This window comes from Lutjanus erythropterus, chromosome 23 (assembly GCF_056507025.1).
Source record: "Lutjanus erythropterus isolate fLutEry1 chromosome 23, fLutEry1.hap2, whole genome shotgun sequence".
In the NCBI taxonomy this organism is placed as follows: Eukaryota; Metazoa; Chordata; class Actinopteri; order Lutjaniformes; family Lutjanidae; genus Lutjanus; species Lutjanus erythropterus.
This window is the reverse complement of record NC_139339.1, coordinates 15,983,576-16,003,188: the sequence shown is the minus strand read 5'-3', so window position 1 is coordinate 16,003,188 and position 19,613 is coordinate 15,983,576. Positions and strand designations below refer to the sequence as shown.

Genomic DNA, 19,613 nt, shown 5'->3' with positions numbered 1-19,613 from the left:
CCTCTGGTGTATTGTGTGTGTAAATACCACGGTAAATACTGTGAACCAGCAACGTATCCCCTCGCCCATCCAATGGTCGTACCATGCATAGTGTTTTATATCCATCTAGCCTACATCCAAAGGACTGTGCTCTTTACCAAGTAGCTTTCCAGAAAAGGACCCTCCCTGACAGCACAGAACAAGTTATATTTACTGGGAAAAGCTTTGTAAAATTCAATTTTACAAGCTCAAGTTTACACACATGGTTCAAGTAAAACAATAAAAGAGCTATATGCAATGTTCTGTGATCACAAAGCAAAAATGTATTTGAAGAAGTAGTTTTACATTTACAGGAATACACTTATTTGCAAAGATCGATACCACTGTCATATCTGTTCAGGAAATGTGAAGCCACGTCCAGCAGCTGGTTAGCTTAGCTTAGCATTAAGACTGGAAACCGGTGGAGTGAGCTACCCTGGCTCTGTCTAAAGGTCATAATTTCCGTCTACCAGCACTTCAGAAGCTCACAGATTGACCTTAACTAAGTCCTGCCCTTTTTTGCTCTGTGCTCCAATGACTGTTGAGCAAAGCTTACCTGTTTTTTGTAGTTTAATATGTTTAAATGTGGTTGGCTCATTTAAGTTGAAAAGAAAAGTGCAGTTGACATTTCTGGAGGACCTGTAAAAGTTACATATAGATATATCTTGACTTGCCTAATGTTACCAGAACTCAAGTTAACTAATTGTAATCATTATCTATTATCTAGCATTTTGCTAATATTAGCTAGCTGGTTAGTAAGTGACAAGAAAAGGAGAAAGTTGACAGGGGTACCGAGCTTTCTCCACTGTTATCAGAGCACAGAGCAAAAATGGGTGGCAAATCAACAAATTTTATATTGTTAGGAAGTTATGGAAGCCAAGAATGGCCACGCTTGCAACTATTATTTTTATTTTTAATTCAATATCTGTCCACCAGCACCTCAAAAGTGCACAGCTTATCATGATCTGTCTTATTTGTTTAGTCACAGACCACCACGTGTGGTTGTGGCTTTACAAGTGTTTATGTGCCAAACAATTTCCTGGCTTTGCTTGCAATCATTTTTTCTAATGTCGTTATCTTGAGATCATGAGGAAATTATTTCATTATCTTATTCAACTTACTGTTCAGTTGTGAATCCTCCCTGCCAGTCATGACTAGGGTTGCAGATTTTGTGCATTTTCCTTAGACAATAGTTAAACATGTTAACAATATTAAATTAATTCATTATTATTTATCATTAAGATACAAAGCATTTTTTTATTCAAGCTAGGATTGGGTGATATGGAAATCAAATATCAAAATGGTTTTGACCAAATAACTCAATATCAAATTATTGCAACAGTATTCTAGGGATGCTTTTACAAACTATTAACACAATTAGATTTTTGATAAATAATCAACAGGAATGTTGAATGGGTGAAGGCAACTAATAGCATAGTTATAAAACAGTGTAGTAAGTTCAGAGTTCTACAAAGTAACTTCAAGATAATGAGATGAATTAACTACAAAAAACGTGTTCTGTTACCCTGAGATAATGAAATAATTATCTTGTGATTCTTAAAGATTATGGGATAAATCCACCCCAAGAAAACAAGTGTTATGTCTTGTTATTCCAAGATAATAAAATGATTATCTTGTGAGAAGAAAATGTTGTTAACTCAACATCGTGAAACAAGTTTTCTTATCTCCAGATAATGAAATAATTAAGTCCTTGATCTTGAGAGATAATGAGATTAACTAAGAAAAATCAAGTGTTGCTGTCTTGAGATAACAGCATTTAAAAAATAATTGCAAGCATGGCCATTCTTGGCATCCATACAATCTTACTGCACCGTTCCGTACATTAACCTTTGTAAAACCACAACGTGTTGTATTAATATGTCTGGGATTAAACGATTAAGATCTTATGATACTGACACCTTTAGACGCCTGTAGACAATGCCAGGCTAGCTTTTCCCCCAAAGCAAAGCTGCTGCTAGCGCCAGCTCCGTACGTGACGCGCAGACACGATAGTGGTACTGATATCATCTAACACTCAGCAAGAAAGTGAATATGTGTGTTTCCCAAAATGTCAGATTATTCCATTAACTATCTTTGATCATATGTAGGAGCAATTGAAAGTCCTCTGCGTTCAGAAAAGGTTTTGTACACCTTAGTTGAGGCACGTCTAACCAGCAAAGACTGACACTTAAGCCAAGTGCTTTTCTTTGTTTTCTCCCACTCCATCTCTCTGAAACTAATTCACACACTAGACAGAAGCTACGTATTTAAACTGTTACAAGTAAACCAGTTTAAATGTTTTTTTTTCTCTTCCATTCTCTTATCCGGCTGGGCAGAATCACACTGGACTGAATTTTATTTGAGCCGGTTTCAAATACTAAGTGAGGAGCGTTTTAGTGAGCTACCCAGCCTCTTTACCAGCTTTAGAACTGACAGTACACCAACAGGATACTATCAAACCGCACCAAACCAGGAGCCAAGTATATTTACACACTACCAGCCACTGATTCTACTATTAGAACGATATTTTACTACTTGGTGGAAGGTTTTCACACTTTAGCCAAAACACACAGCAGGAGTTGTCAATTAAGAACAAAAAAAAATAATTGGGACCTATAGTGAGAGCTGCTGATCTGATTTAAGCAGCTGGCCCTGTATGAACTTGATAAATTTGTGCTAAAATGTAAAAATGTTCTGCTAAATTGAAATATCTGTTTGGAGGTGTTGAAGGAAACATTTTTTTTTTTTTTTTTGTTTTTCTCAATATTTTGGATGCTGATTTTCAAGCATCTCAGACCAGGAGACTCATGTTTTGTCCATGGCAAGAAAAAACTTTCCATAAAGGGATAGTTAAAGTATTTTTTAAAGTGGTGTTGTATGAGGAACTTGTGGATAGTCAGTGTATTACCTACAGTAGATGGTGGTTGACACGTCCATCGTTCGGAGAAGCAGGATTCTAGATGTAGGAAGCCGAGACACGTGAGGACAGGGTCAGCAGCAAAACCTATTTCAGCCACCTAAAAAAATCAATATCATTTTAAGTTAATGCTATATTTAGAATGTTTTCATCGCCTTACCTTGCTGTCAGACAGCCACGGGAGTTGCTGGCCTCCCACTGCTTTGATTGGCTAGTTTGTTTGTGTTGTTGTGTGACTTTGGTGTTTTAAAAGGTTATTTTGGATTCACCAAAGTCACACAGTAACACAAAAAACTTAAAGATCAAGGCAGCAGCAGTGCAGTAACTCCTGGGTTCTGCAAAGTAAAATTACTGTTTTTGCTAATGCAGTCTGGTTGGTTTGAAGGGTGCAATATTTGGCTTATTTAACAGCTCATCTCATCTCATATTAAAATACCTCATCCAACCCCACTTCAAATAATCTGAACTACTCCTTAAAGTTTTAACACTCTGGGTGTCATTGCTTACAATAAAACGTATGTGTTGTCCATGTCTGAGCTGCTTGAATCAGGATCTCTTCTCCTCCTCAACAAATCTCTTTCCATACATCTCTTCTTTCCTCCCACCTCTCCTAACTACAGCGTTTTTCATCTCCAATTTCTACCTCTACACTTCAGTTTCTTTGTATCTTCCATGATTTCTCTTTTTCATTCATTTATCTTGTACATTGACATCAGCGTCGTGGCCCTAACCGGCTGTAAAAGAAAAAAAAAAGAAGCTATAACTGATTCCTTTTTTAAAAAAAAATGTTGCACAAACTTCCCTGCACGGTGCAAACTACTGTATGCATACACACGTCTTTAACTATCATCTCATTGTCTTTTTTATTTTGTGTCCTTTTTAAAAAAAAAAAAAAATCTTGTTCACTCATGTAATATAGAGAGATCAGACCCACTTGTTTTATATATGTTAATTTTTTTCTGTAAAGCCTTAGTCCTCGTATTTGATTTTATTTTTGTAGATATGATTAAAAAAAGGATGTATAAATTATTTTCTTCTCCCTTGTTTTTAAAATTGGTGAGATTGTTTAGCTGCACAGAAGGAAGGAAAGAGCTCATGTGTCAGATTCATGTGTTTTGTGAGATTAAAAAAAACTGGATTAAGAAAACAACTGATGTGAGTCTTTGATTTTTGGGTTCAGTTTTTGCCGTTTAATGTTATTTTAGAAGTACATGTTTTGATACATCATATTGCTTAAATTTCATAGTTGTTGCAGCTACATTCAACTTCTACTGCATCTCCAAATCTGTGGGGTCATAAGAGTGCCATAAAAAAAAAGAATTAATCTGTAGAAGAATGAGAAAATAAATGTGGCAAAATTAATTAATTAATAAAGATTTCATTAGTAAATAAAAATATGGAAATTTAAAAAGAAATGAAAGAATCAGCAAGAATGTGGAAATAGAAAGATAAAAAAAAAAAAAAAATAAGTAAATAAAAAATGTGGAATCAAAATACTTGAGTGATGAGACGCTTGTTCTCATGTATTTTGTTATTTGTCTTAATATTTTTACATTTATTTAGATTTATTTTTCATAATATTTCCATCTTTTTTAACTTATTACTTTTTTAATTCTTTAATTTATTCCTCTTCATATTTCCACATGTATTTCTGTATTTTTTATGGCAGTTTTATGTCTCCATATAAATCGACCTATTTTAGAGGAATTCAAACATGAATGTCAGAAAACACTTAATATCCTTGGATATTGTGAACACCGAGGATGAGGAGCGTCAGTGTGGAGGAAGAGCGACCTGCTCTCTGTATATTTGATATTTGTGGTTAAACAAACAAAACAGATAATGTCCTCTGTAACAGATAAAAGATGTAACCGTTTACCTCTGATAGTGAAAGAAAAGCGAAAACGGTATAATTTAGTTTTCTGCTCTGTGAAGCTGAAATGCGTTAAGTTCCGTTGCGACAGCAAGAATATGACCGGAAGTGAATTATTGTCTGCTTAAAAATAAAAGCACAAAGTTTGTAACGTGAATAACTAAGCCAAGGCTGATAAGGCTGATTCTGCTTTTCTTTTTCTACTGTTCACATGCAAATATATAAAGAACAGATGTCAGACTTTCACTGTTAATCACATTAAGTGACTGTCTTCATTCACTTCCTTTTATTTTGTACACCTGACAGTTGGGCTCCAACTAATGATTATTTCCAATTATTCTTCCAATCATTTTCTCAATTAATTGATGAGCTGTTTGGTCCTTAATATGTCAGGAAATAGTGAAAAAAACTGATCAGCCCAAGTAAATGTCTTCTCTTTTGTCCATAACCAAAAGATATTCAGTTATTGACATTTGAGAAGCTGACATTAGAGAGTTAGAATTAAAGAATGACTTCAAATGACTGATGATTAAAAATAGTTGGTGATCACTTTAATTGTTGATAACTAATTGATTTAATTAATTGAATTAAAATACAAAATAAAAATTAATTAATTGTTGCTGCAATGCCTGATTAGGTGATGCATTTACACGTGATAGTTGCTGCAAATTAATAATTTGGGTACATTAGTTATTATAATCTTTTGTCGATAGGTTTAAATTTTGTCTCTAATCTGATCAATATTTCTATAAGAAAACATTTGTTTCTAAATGCATTTTGAGAGAAGGAGAAAATATTACGCATTTTTTCTGAATTTAACTGTTTGCTTAGAAAAAAGGAACAACATTCAAATGTTGCTTACACTCCTTGGACTGATGTTTCATTAATTATTAAAAGGTTTAACCACTTAATTAAATATTTATAAACAGCTCTTTAGACAGCAACAGAAAATTGAGGCAATACATTTACCACTGATCTGTGATGAGTGTGGTGACTGAGAGGGATTTTAAAAAGTATTTTAAAAGGTTTTAGAGGCTTGTTTGTTTCATTTAGTGGTGGAATGTGACTAAGTACATTAACTCAAGTACTGTATTTGAGTACAAATTTGAGTTAGCTGCAATTTACTTGAATATTTCCATTTTATGCAACTTTATCCTTATAATTCATGATGCACTGCTGTGGATTAAACTACCCAACAGTACATAAAGAAGGTCAAATGAGCTCAACCTTAAAGATCTACAGCAGTAAAATGCAACATACACATTAATGCAACAATAATATTAATCCAGAAACATCAGATACAACAGTAAAACACTCATAGGGACCATTGCAGTGCACAATGTGTACTTTTACTTTGGATACTTAAGTAAATGTTGCTCATAATACATACTTTAATTGTAGTGGAGTATTTTCAGTGTTGTGTTACTTCAGTAAAAGACATGGGTGAGAATAACAAGTATGCAAATTACTGTCACTTTTGAGTCATTTTTGAGAACTGGTACTTTATGAGTATTTCAGTACTTCAGTATGCCTTGCACTATGCAGTCTACTCAGTCACTTTTAAAATTGTAACCGAGTACTAAGAAGATCTACAATTGACTATCATCAATGGTTAAAAATTATCTAATACTGTGAGAAGTTTTCTGAGAAAAAAATCATTTGTACTTTTACTTAAATGCAGTAGTTTTACTTGTAGTTGAGCAATATTTCAGTAATGTAACAGCACCTCTACCTGAGTGCAGGTTATCAGTAGCCTTTCCACCACTGGTAAAAGATCTGAATCAGTTCTTATAGCTTTTTTATGTTTGTATTAGTTTTCATTTTTATTTTTATTTTCAGTTCAGTTTAGTTTCATTCAGTTTCCCGAGTCAGTTTGCATGTTTCAGTTTAGTTTTTTTGCTGTTTTTATTAGTTTCAGTGTTCAGTGTTCAGTTTTATTATTTATCTGTTTAATGGTGTATTTATTTGTTTGTTTGTTTAAATGTATTTGTTTTTGTTTTTTTTAATTTATTTATTTGGTTGTTTGTTATTTAAGAAGTTTGATCAGGTAGGTAAGGTAGTTAATAGCTGCTCTGTATTTTTTTTTATTATTATTATTTATTTAAGTTAATTTTGTAGGTGCACACTACCATTTCTGCTAGTTTTTTTCCCCCAAAATCTAGTTTTTATTTCTATTTCAGGTGACTAAAACGTTTATTCCCACCTAATTTTAGTTTTTAGTTGAGTTAACGTTAATCATCTTGAATACTTCTCCGACCGCTGGTTTCGTGCTAAAAGCTCCGTTTTATTTTGAAAGTCATCGCCGGAAGCCGCGTCTGTCCTCTGTTTAACTTGTCGGAGTGTGTGTGTCCCTCTAACAGCCGGTGCTGGACGTCCAGCTCTGCTCAGCTCAGCGGGGCTCCGCCACACAGCAGATGCGGAGCCGGGATGAGCTGCGGCGTGTCGCTGCCTATTGTGCGGCTTCGGTGCTTCAGTTTGAGAGATAATTTCACACAAACAAACAAACAAACACGGGCTGCGCACGCGGAGGAACCGAGTCAAACTCCGGCGATGAACGAGCGTGGAAACTGCGGACGGATGAGAGTCTGGAGAAAGTGAATTTGGAGGCACTTTTGTTGGAGACGGCGCTGCTGGTCGGCTTTGTGCTGCGGGCTGCAGCTTTTTCTCTGCGGGCAGAAAGGTAAGACATTTCTGCAGGAATTATGGGTAACAGTGTTCTGTTTGTATGCGAGCATTTACATGATAACACCGGCAGGTTGCGTACTTAATACTACAATGACAAAATTAACGTTTGGCACCGCTTTGTTTACATTTTTATTGTGTGTTTTGTCCACTTTCGTGCGCCTGTCTGCACTGATGAGTTGGCAGATAACAGTATCGATCACTGATTGATTAAAGCTGAATTTCACCAGCAGTGTGATCGTGTATTCCGGGTCTCTGCACAGTTAATTTGAGCTCCTTTGCATAGTCTTTTTTTTTTTTGATCCGCGGACTTTATCCACTGTGTCAAGCTGTGGGCCACACACACACACACACACACACACACACGCTGAGCAGCTTGGTGGATCTCTCTCACTCTGCTCACACACACATGTGAGTTAAGTGAAGTGTGCAGTCAGTCTCCAGTATGATCATCACTTCATCCTGGGTGTGTTCCGCTTTGTCTTCCCGCTGGTGTTCAGTCTAAGCGCCCTGCAACACTTGGCTCGCTGGTTATCACGAGCTTTCAAAGTGTTTGTAACGTGGAGGCCTTGAAGCCTGGGCTTGAGTCGCCTGTGGGAGCCACACCTCACTGGCCCACTGCCACCCTGAGGCCTGGAGGCCCCCAGGAGCCACCTGAGGCTGCACGGTGGCAAGAAAACACCTAACTGAACTAGCTGTCTCACCCAGACCTGGAAGGTGGAGAGAAGATTAATCTTAGTTCTAATCAGAGCTGAGCAAAACTGTGTTTAAAACCAGGTTTAAAGTTAAGCAGAGGTCTATTGCACAATTAAATACTAAACTCCATTTGGGAAATTCAACTTTAAATAGAAATTAAATAAATATGGAGATTGTTTCTTACAAATTAAAATAAATCATATAATCATACATACAAAAGAGAGGGTTAAACAGTTAACTTTCTACTGCCCTGTATGCTTTAATAAAATTAATAAAATCAGCTAAAAAGTTAACCAAATGTGACAATGTTTGCTAAAACATTAACAAAACATTACATTGTTTCCTGGTTAGATAGAACATATGTTACATTGTTTGCTAGATGGCCAAAACATGAACAAAATATTATATTGTTTGCTTGCTTGATTTAAAAAAAAAAAGTTTAACAAAATAGTATGGCCAAATAATAGAAGATAAAAACAGCAACTGCAGGCTGCAAGAAAGAAGAGAGACATAAAAACTCAATGAGGTTGTGTCTGTCCCTTAACTTTCTGTGAAGAGTATTTTGCTCGATCCATCTCAAAATGGCAGCCGCTTTTAAAGTTAAACCTCCTCAAGGGTAAGTTTAAAGTTAATACCGGATCTTGTTTAAAGTTCTGGTGCGGCAGAATTAAATTTAATCTGTGTTTAGAGTAAAAGTAAATTGATGTTTAAAGAGAGGTTTAAATCTAACCTTTCTTAATTTTAAGATAGTTTAAAAGTTTTGTGCAACATAATTTAAAGTACAATCATGATTTAATCTGGTTTGAAAATTTTGAAAGAGTTGAGAGAGCTGACTAAAAATTTGAAGATGATGAATCTGATAAAATAAGTGCAGATCACTGCAGCAGCAGAGATGGAGGAAAACCCTTCATATTTTTTTTTACAATGTGGTCCTGGCTGTCGTGTTTCCACGCTGCATGTGGACCCGCTCACATCCCGGATGATGGTGATGAACATGGAGTCCAGTGTGAGTCGATCAGCCGTGGATTGATTACAGTGAGAGAGGCTCGTCAGTGGGATCGATGGGATTGAGCGTCTCAGACAGGGTGGGGTGGAGAGAGACAGAGCTTGTGTCGTTTATGGTACAATAATGTAGTTTTAAATCTGTGATGCGCTTTAATATTGTGCATCGTGACACGTTGCGAGAGCAGATTTTACAGGAAATGCAACATGTGGTCACAGCTGCATCTACGCGAGCTAATCACCATTTGCATGTTGTATGGGCCGCTTCACACCGCAGCATTTTCCGCCACACCAAAGTCACACAATGACATAATCAAACTAACAGATTGAGGCAGCAGTAGAAACAAAACTCTTGGAGAGAGCAATATTTGGTTTATGAACCAGCAGTTTCCTGTTAGAAAAGGTTGTCTGACGTAAGGGCAGAGCCATTAAAATATTCTAAATATAGCATACCGATATTGGTTTTTTTTGTTTGTTTTAATCTAAATAATAAGAACAACTATGCAGAAATGCCTAATTTGTGTATGTAGGTCAAATAAAGGCATCAACATTAAATTGAGACTGTTTCATAACCAGTTAGTGTGTTCGTTTAAAGGTTCGTTGTTCATTGTGTGAATTCTATTTCTGGTCAGTCTTTATTCTCACACTCTGTGTTACGTCTGGCCTGAGATTTGACCGATATTACACTCAGTTCCTGCTTGTGAAAAAAAGCTTCTAAAGTCTGCGCAAGCTGCAGCAGCAAAGACCCAGAGATAATTTTTGTCACTAGAGATTCTGGGCGTTCAGGTCGGTGTGATTTCCATTTTTAATCAGAAAGTGAAGGGAGTTCAGTGCTCTGCCTCACATGATGACGTGACAGTGGCCTCATACGTTCTCCTCCTTTAAAAAATGTAGAGAGCTGCTTTTCCCTGACCAAAAAGTTTTTAAATGTTTTATTGTCTCTTCAGCCGCTCTGGGACACTAACATTTGTGTTAGGCCACTCCTGTGTAGTCTTGGGTTCATGCTTGAGTTCATTTTTCTTGCTGGTAAGCAAATCTTCTCACAAGTGGCAGGTCTCTTCCAGACTGCATCAGGCTTTCCTCCAGAGTTTCTCTGCATTCAGCTGCACTCATTTCTTCTTCTTTCTCACAACCCTTCCAGGGCAGGTGGTGTGTTTGTGCAGTCAAAAGTTCAGTTTTGGACTTCTTAAGGCTTGTTTATACCCCCTTTTATGTATGAAAATAGATCCGTCTTTTTCAAATGATGGAACTGTCGCTGGTCGGGATGGGACTGATCCAGTCCAATTATCAGACATAGACCTTTTTACAATTTGTAAACAATGAGCAAGCTGTGCATGCAGTTTGGCAACAAAAGTATGGCAGAACACAACGGCTTGTCAATTTGTGCTGCGGATATGAGCAGTTTTGATCATGTCTTCAGCAGTGATCCTGTCAGAATCCTTTATAACTTGAGTCGACCAGTGAAATATCGACCAGCGACCAGACATTTTTGGTGATTTTGGTGCCGGTAAAACATCTAATTCAATGTTTCCAGCTTGATAACTCATTTGGGTGACAGGGGGAGACTGCGAAATCCACGTGCTGCTTTTGGATGACGTCCGCTGAAAAGGGGGTCTATTGGCGTAAGGCATTCATTCATTCATTTATCAGACTCACATCACAGATCTGAGCTGTGACCTAAATTCTACACCGCCACGTGTTTTTTATTTGAAAATAATATGCTCAACAGGAAGAGCTGAGAGTTGAATAGTGGTTTTATTTTCACATTTACTCTGCATCACCGTGTTATAAAAGGGAAACATGTTCCAAGTTGAAGAGCCGATTGGCAGCTGGAGCGAGTGTTTGGGAACTGAGGACATTAACTGTTCACTAGTGCTTTAAAGGTGAAATTCTTGGTTTCTGAAATGATCTGAAAGCTCCACTTTGCATCGGTCCATTTCAAATGACCTCAGGCCCGGAGAAGACACATGCAGCTCTGGATGTTGTTGATAGATGGTTTTCTAGTGCTGCTTGAGGGTCACTGACCTGCAGCCATTTCTCTGAATTCTCTGAATCTTTTAATAATATTATGAGCTGATGGTAGATGGTGAAATCCCTAAATTCTTGCAGTTTAGTGTTGAGAAACAACTGTTCAAAATCTGTTGGACTATTTGCCCACACAGAACCCCCATTATCACATACATGCTTGACTTTTGAGAATATCCATTTTAATACCCAATCAAGATACGGTCATCTGTTAAGAATAATTCCACAACTTTCCCAGTCTTTTGTTGACCCTGTTCAACTTGGAGGCATCAAATTCAGAATGTTTGTATATTCACAACCTTTAATATCTTGTCTTTGTACTGGATTCAATTGAATACAAGTTGAAAATGATGTGCAAATCATTGCATTCTGTTTCTATTTACGTTTTACACCGTGTCCCAACTCTTTTTGAGTTGCAGCTAAATTAAACATGTATGAATTTTATCAGAACCTTAAGACAAAACTGAGTTTTATGACCAAATGAGTGAATTTATAGAACATTTTGTTTTGTTTTTTATAGCTGAAAAGGTTTAAAAGTAGCAAATTTGTGCAATCAAAAAGTAGGACTGCCTAACAGCAGGGATGCAGCTGCTCTGTTTGCTTCACTGCTCAGATGCACCTATGAATGTGTCGGTTTGCAGATGTCCCAGCAGAGGAGTCCATGTGTGAATCACATGAAAGCCATTACGGCAAACTGTAGAGTCTAATGTGGAGGATGGATGCACGGGGGACATGGCACAAATTGAGAGCGCGAGGAGATTTGTTATTAGATTAAGAGTCTGTTTGTTCTCTGACCAATTCGGAAAGTACCTACTTGAAAACACGCTGAAAAACTTAGAATAGAGGACAGAAACTGATTATGGGGGCGGAAAAATGGAGAAATATAATTAAAATCCAGTCAGATTTGTGGCTTGGTAAATGGTTAGTGTCTGCTGTCTTCTGAGGTGTGTATCTGAGGGAGAAGGAGATGGGGGGGGGTGTAGAGTTGATGTTCTGGTTGCCATGGCAACAGCCCCCCTCCTGTCCTTTCTCACCCCTAGCCTCCCATTCATCCCCATTGTAGTAGTTAAGCTCCGTTGCCCTTGGAGACCGTAGGGGACAGTTGGGGAATGTGGCGTCTGTGTGAGCATGTATGTATAACACATGGACCCAAAACAAAACACTACAAGAAGTTGAGATAAACCAGCGTGAACAAAACTAAATAGCCTTTCTTCATTTTTTTTCCTTGCATGGTCTCCAAGGTGACACAAATTTCTGCTTCGTTGGAGTCATCCACATATGAAACTGGAACATTTTAGAGTTGCTCTGATGTTCAGCCTCCGCCCCTGCGTGTCGTGCACACCGGAGACTCGTAGCCCAGAATAGAAGGTGGTGTAATTGCCCTTTATTGGCTGAGAACACACTCGGGGCCAAATCACTTGAGTTTGCTCGTAAAAAAACTCCCTTAAAGCGGAAGAATGGGCCCAGCTATGTCCTATGTGACTGAAGGCACACACACACACAGACACTTTCACACACCGCAGAGTGCCAACAGTTCAACAATGCTGTCTCTCTTCTTGTTGCTTGGTTAGTTTCCCTTTGAGATGCTTTTATTCCTGTCCAATATGACAAATTATCCTTCTCTCTTCTGTTGACTCCCCCATCTTTGTTCATTCTGAATTCCCATTTCTACAATTTATTTTCAGAGGCAGCAATAAAGTACAAATATTTCATTACTGTGCTTAAGTAGTACTTTATTTGAATATCAATTTGTCTGAAAACATTTTACCTCTACTCTACATTTTAATGCAAATATCTGTACTTTCTACTCTTTACATTTTTAAAATAAACTTGTTACTCGATGCATTTTAAGGGCAATTATTGATTATTTTTATTCAACAATGAATGGGACAATACTACATAGTAAAGTGAATGAGTACTTTACTTCTACTTGAGTAGATAATGTGTGTCCTTTCCATTTATCCTCCTCTCTTTGTTCTGACCGCCTGTTTTCCCAGGCCACCAAGATAGATTCCCTCAGGAGTAAAGTGGACCTGCTGCGCCTCCCTCTGGCCCTCTCCTCAAAGTCCATCAGCGATCGTAAGAGCCAGCTGGGCGTGGTCTGGGAGAAAGGCGGCGGCTCGGGGGCAGGAGGGGTCAGGAAACCCCGCCCACCGCCGGCCTCCGACATGGACAACGAGTCAACGTACTCGGGCTACTCCTACAAGTCGTCCCACTCACGGAGCTCCCGCAAACACAGGTAGCAGACAAGAGATTGTGCTCTGCTGCAACTAATTATTTTCATTATCTGATAACTATTTTATCAGTTAACTGTCCAAAACCTAAAAAACTTTCAAGTTATTGTTTAAGTCATTGTTTCAAGAATTTTTTTCCCATCAATTTGGCTGAAATGGAAGCTATGAAATAGTCTTATCACTAACTAGAAAATAATCTGCAACCAACCTGCCAGGACAGGAAGTTTGAAATAATTATTGTCCATCCGCAGACAGTAAACCATCCCCGACCTGTCCACTTTGTCTTTTTCTTCAGGGAGAGGAGGGACAGGCATCGCTCAAAGAGTCGTGACATCAGCATCCGTGGAGACAAATCGGTGACCATCCAGGCTCCTGCAGAGTCGCTGCTGGACGCAGAGTCCACCAGAGGAGACGACAGGGTGAGAGTTAAATTTTTAAATAATTCAGCTGTGAACGCTGTGCTCAGCTCTGCCGTGTATCACCAACACTCTCCTCTCTCTTCAGGATGACAACTGGGGCGAGACCACCACCGTGGTCACCGGTACCTCTGTGGACAGCATCTCCAACGAGGACCTGACACGGATCTCTAAGGACCTCGAGGAGTCTTCTCCGCTGCAGTGCCGCCGGTACCTCGGCCTGGCCCTCGGCGCTGTCCTGGGGCTCGTAGCTCTGGTCACTCCTCTGGCCTTCTTGGCCCTCCCACAGCTCCTGTGGCGGGACACGCTGGAACCCTGCGGCACGCCATGTGAGGGTCTTTACATTTCTTTGGCCTTCAAGCTCCTCATCCTCCTCATCTCCACCTGGGCGCTGTTCCTCCGCCCCCCCAGAGCCACTCTGCCACGCTTCTTCATCTTCCGCTGTCTGCTGCTGGCATTGGTCTTCCTCTTTGTGGCGTCTTATTGGCTCTTTTACGGGGTGCGGGTGCTGGAGCCCCGGGAGACGGACTACAGGGGGATTGTGGGATATGCAGCTTCTCTGGTGGATGCACTGCTGTTCATTCAGTACCTGGCCTTGGTGCTGCTGGAGGTCAGACACCTGCAGCCTGCTTTCTGTCTGAAGGTTGTGAGGACCACAGATGGAGCTAGTCACTTCTACAACGTGGGATACCTCAGGTTAGTGTCTGTGGAATATCTGGAATATTTGTCTCACATTTAAATAATGTTATTGTGTTGTTTTAATTTCATACTTTGTTCTTGTTTTGTTTCTAAATTAGATATCCAACATTGAGGTCCTAGCCTAGCTCAGTCCTGGCATGTTTTTGGACATAATTCAAGAATTTGTAGAGTAATTAGAACAGAATTTTGCACAGATATCTCAAACAGTGGATTTCAAAATTATTGTGGCCAGTGGAAAACAAAGGGCAAGCCAAAATCTCAAGGCACACCTGTATTCATATCATGCAACCACTGTAACCAACCTTTAACAGAGAGAGGCATAGAGTAGAAGCCAGTCAGACTGACCAGAGTGCAAAGAACTTTTTAGAATAGAATTGCGTTGTATTGGGGATTGAGTGTGTATAAAGTGCAGTATATAGTAAATTAAAAATTCGTTAATATTTTTTTTATATAGTTGTATATCGCAATAATAATGTGTAGTTGTCACAAAATCTCACGGCACACCTGGACTTGCCGCATGGCAAACTAGTGAATCCTTGATTCATGGCGTGAAGCAGCGTGGAGCAGATGACGCGGATATAGGTAATAAGTGTGGCTCACTGCACTGTAAAAACAAAGGATGAATCACTGAGTATTTGTATTGGATGGCCAAATCTGGTTTGACTCCTGGAAACTGTGCACCTGTGAACACCTGTGTGTTTGATGTTGCACCATGTTATGAAGCTCTCTATCAGCTGCTTGTTTCATACTATAAATTATTCACTGGAATCATACGTGTCCGTATGGCGATAACTTAGATTATGAGACTAGACAGACATGGATGTAAAATGAAACTCGACTGGTTAGTGGTGGCACACAACCACAAGATGGCAATTCCAGTTAACACAGTGCAGCAGACGCAGTCCAGTGACCGTGGCTGATTCTGCCTCACCACTTCCTTCCACTTCCACATATGTGAGTGGCCATGAAGCTGTCGGGTTGTCAAGGGTGATATACACTGATAACGGCTGTTTGGTAGGAAGTGTGTCAAATTTAAGGGAAGAACTTTGTTTTTTTTCCTCTCTTGTGCAACGCAGCATTCAGCGGGCAGCGGTTTGGGTTCTGGACCAGTACTACAGTGACTTCCCAGTCTATAACCCCGCCCTGCTCAACCTGCCCAAGTCCATCCTTTCCAAGAAGATGTCTGCCTTCAAAGTCTACAACCTTGGGGAAGGTAAAAAGATCTTGTGTACAGTTCTGCAATACAACAATTCCTATTCTGTATATTTAAACTACATTTAACAAGGGTAGGAAACAAATGGTAACTCACAAATGAGACAATCTTATTACACTTCCTGTAGTAACGGTGAGGTGATACAAGTCTGCAACATGCAATAGATTGCAAGACAGATGTGTACAATACATCACAAAGAGGTGAACCTCACACCGTCCTCGATTTGTGAATGACTGAGCCTTTAATGAATGGCTCTTTTATACCCCGTCATGATACTGTCACCATGTTACCACTTCAGTTCAATACATTCTGGTTTTTTTTACGTTTTACACAATATCCCTTTTTTGGAATTGAATAAGAACAGCTTTTCTTTGAATACATGCTCAGGATGCCTAAGATCGCTCTGCCTTCCAGTTAGACGTATGAGTCGTTCTAAAGTTCAGCGTTTCTGTCTACAGAGAACAGCACCAACAACTCTACGGGGCAGTCCAGAACCATGATCGCGGCTGCTGCTCGGAGAAGAGACAATTCCCACAACGAGTACTACTACGAGGAAGCAGAGGTGGAGCGGAGGGTCCGCAAACGCAAGGCCAGGTGAGGACATACAAAATACGCATTTGCATTTAGTCCTTTCTTTGTTTGTACATCCACTTGGGTATCACAATATTATGTTTTGTGTTACTGTATCGATTCTCAAAAACACTGTATCGTGACACGCGAAACATTTTGTGGATTTGGTTCATTTTGTATTTTTTAAACCCCCGACCACTAAATAGCAGTATAGTCATTTATCTTCCCTGTTCATGCTGCATTAAAAGTAAACTTTTTTTAAATTTACAGAATTTATGCATATGGTGGTTTGTTCTTTATAATTTGACAGTTTTCCTAAAATTATATTTTTAAAAATATAATATATTGTCAAATATTGAATTGTAACCCCTGTATCGTAATACGTATCATATCATGAGATTCTTGCCGATACCCAGCCCTACTAAATGATATGTCTGTATTGAGTGTAGGTAATAATAATATGTTGTTTTATACTTCCAAGTGATTAAGCTTTAGGCTTAGTGTCAGCAGAAAGAATAGGGTTCATACAAAGTCTTGAAAGTTTGGAAAATGCTTTATTTTAACTATGCTTTCAATGTTAGGAATATGCTTGAAATTGAAGATATGCTTGAAAAATGCTTGATTTTTAACACATTTGTTTTTTCTTCGACACAGTCCCTCATGTAAACAAAAAATCTTTTATGAAATGAAACAATCACGATGTCATATTTATCATTTATAGCTAGATAAGTCTATTTTTGATCTCCTACTCTGGAAATTAACTAGTATTAAATAATCATGATCAAAACATACAATCAAAGTGACATTGATTGCTGTGAGTGTAAAAGAATTTGCAGTTGCATTCATAGTAACAATTGAAATGTGACGATAAAAGTTTTGAGTCTGGCAACTTTTGGTTTAGGTACGCTGAAAAGTGCTTGGATTTTTCTCTTAAAAAGCTGCATGAACCCTCAATTGTTCATTCATTTTGTCCAACACTAAAACACAAAGCTCTTATTCACTGCTGTCTGCTGCTGCTGTAATCGATTCTGCTGAGTGTGAACCAAAACAGTTAAAGTTGTAGCACCTACAACCAAACACAAAGAAAGAGGCCACAAAACTCCGTAGAGCTGAGAACTGCAGAGTCGAGTGATAATTCTCTGTGGGTTCATCACGAGCAAGCTTTTTTACATTATGTGCAGACATTTGACCCATTTTTAATACTAGTGCAGTTCCTGTTCAAAATGTACCTGTTCTGAATGAACTTGTTGCTTCTCCCAGGCTTGTGGTGGCAGTAGAGGAAGCCTTCACCCACATCAAGCGTCACCAGGACGAAGAGGCCGCGTCCTCCCCCAAACACCCACGGGAGCTGATGGACCCCAGGGAGGCAGCCCAAGCCATCTTCGCCCCCATGGCGCGGGCCATGCAGAAGTACCTCCGTGCCACCAGGCAGCAGTCGTACCACAGCATGGAGAGCATCATCAACCACCTGCAGTTCTGCATCACACACAACATGACCCCCAAGGTAAGGAGGGTAGTTTCAAGGTATTTTCTATTTGATTTTATTTATTTCACATTTTAAATTGTCATAATTTTAGATAAACTATAAGTGTTATTAAGTTTTAATTTTATTTATTAGTTATTTCAACAAAAAACAATTCACCATGTGCATACTGTAATACTTTGGGGGGTTTTCTGCGTTTACCCCCATTTTTTCCTTTGGTTAATCATCCAATATGATATTTTTTTTTTGCCTTTTTTAATTTTTTTCGCTCAAATTCTTAACGGCAATCAATCATTAATATCCCAACTGTAAATTGTGACGAATAGTGTCCACTTAGAGTGGTTTTATCTGCAACTTGAAGAGTTCAATTTTCAGTTTCTACTCATAAATATCTATGGACTCTTCCTCTACTCTTTTAAAAAAGAGATGAGTTTAATCATTGCAGCTCCTGTTTAACCAGGAAAGCCATTTTAAACTGTGTCCCTTCATTGTCAGTAGTCAAACAGACAATACTAATAATGGACATAATGCAAAAATGTCTCTCAACCACATTAAACTAGTTTCCATTGTTTTTCCTGTTTCCTAGGCTTTCCTTGAGCGTTACCTCACCCCAGGCCCCACCCTCCAGTACCTTGACACCAGCAGGGGGCGCCAGTGGACACTAGTGAGTGAGGAACCAGTGACAGCTGCACTGCGTGAGGGACAGGTCTTTTCGCTGAGACGCCTCGACTTCTCCCTTATCGTCACAGTGACACCCCTCCCTTTCCTGCGCCTGGGCGAGGAATTCATCGACCCCAAAAGCCACAAGTTTGTCATGAAGCTCCAGTCAGAGACGTCTGTGTAGGAGGACGGAGATGAATAATGGATGGAAGAAAAGAGGATGACGATGAATCAAAGTTACTAATAATAGTGCTTTCAGGGTGTCTTTTTATATCTTTTGGTATTACATTATTTTTATTGATTCTTATTTGATGATGAGCGTGAAACCCAAATATGCAAAGTGCTCATGACTGAAATGTCATGACCCTACAGAAAAGAAAAGACAAAGCAGCAGAAATACCCTGTCTCTTACCTCGTTCCTCTTTTTCAATTCTGGGGAACAAAGATTAAAGTAAATACTTTTGTCTGTAAGTGCTGACTGTTGACTTCTGATTACCTTGATGCTGAAAAAGAAGTTTTTCAGGTACTTTTTCATCACCAACTTAATGAAACACATTCTTTTGATAAACTTTTGGTGAAAAAACTTTTGTTAAAATGGCCAATTGAGTCACTGAGAACGATTTTAGCCACATTAGTAATTCATGCTACATTTATTCAAGAGAATATACCCGTGTATGTGGACCTGCAGCAGATATCCTCTAAGTCGGCAACAACAGTTGTACAGCTGACCTTTTTTAGGCATCAGACTTGAGAGCTTTAGCTCATTCTATGTCAGAGCTAATTTTACTTCTCCTTTCTCTGTAACTTTGCTGACGAATATGGACTTCACAGGCTATAAATAGGCAGAATCAAACATAGAAAAAGTCAGCACATAGGTCCCCCGGCTTTGTCTCACCTTTTGGACAATAACTGGATTCACTGACTGAATCAAAGGGACATGAACTGAAGGTATGAAGTTAGAAACACTGGACGGACTTCACATGAGTATTTGTAATATTAGTATTTCATACACATGTTTCTTAATTTCCTGCTCAGGTTTTTGTGGAGTCGCTTCTCATTTCGTTTTATAGCTTACATTCCTGCACTGACAGCAAATTACTCTAAGCACAATGTAGGTACAATATA

General features: G+C 38.8%; 1 protein-coding gene across 1 annotated transcript; it reads left to right on the top strand.

Annotated features, from left to right (window-relative positions):
* Positions 1-7,163: 7,163 nt before the first annotated feature.
* Positions 7,164-18,959, top strand: LOC146305874 (vang-like protein 2). Its single transcript, XM_084711661.1, has 8 exons — positions 7,164-7,488; positions 13,211-13,452; positions 13,743-13,866; positions 13,952-14,559; positions 15,639-15,775; positions 16,234-16,369; positions 17,606-17,849; positions 18,415-18,959. The coding sequence occupies exons 2-8, from the start codon at positions 13,382-13,384 to the stop codon at positions 18,670-18,672; spliced, it is 1,578 nt and encodes a 525-aa protein (XP_084567787.1). The 5' UTR covers positions 7,164-7,488; positions 13,211-13,381; the 3' UTR covers positions 18,673-18,959.
* Positions 18,960-19,613: the final 654 nt, after the last annotated feature.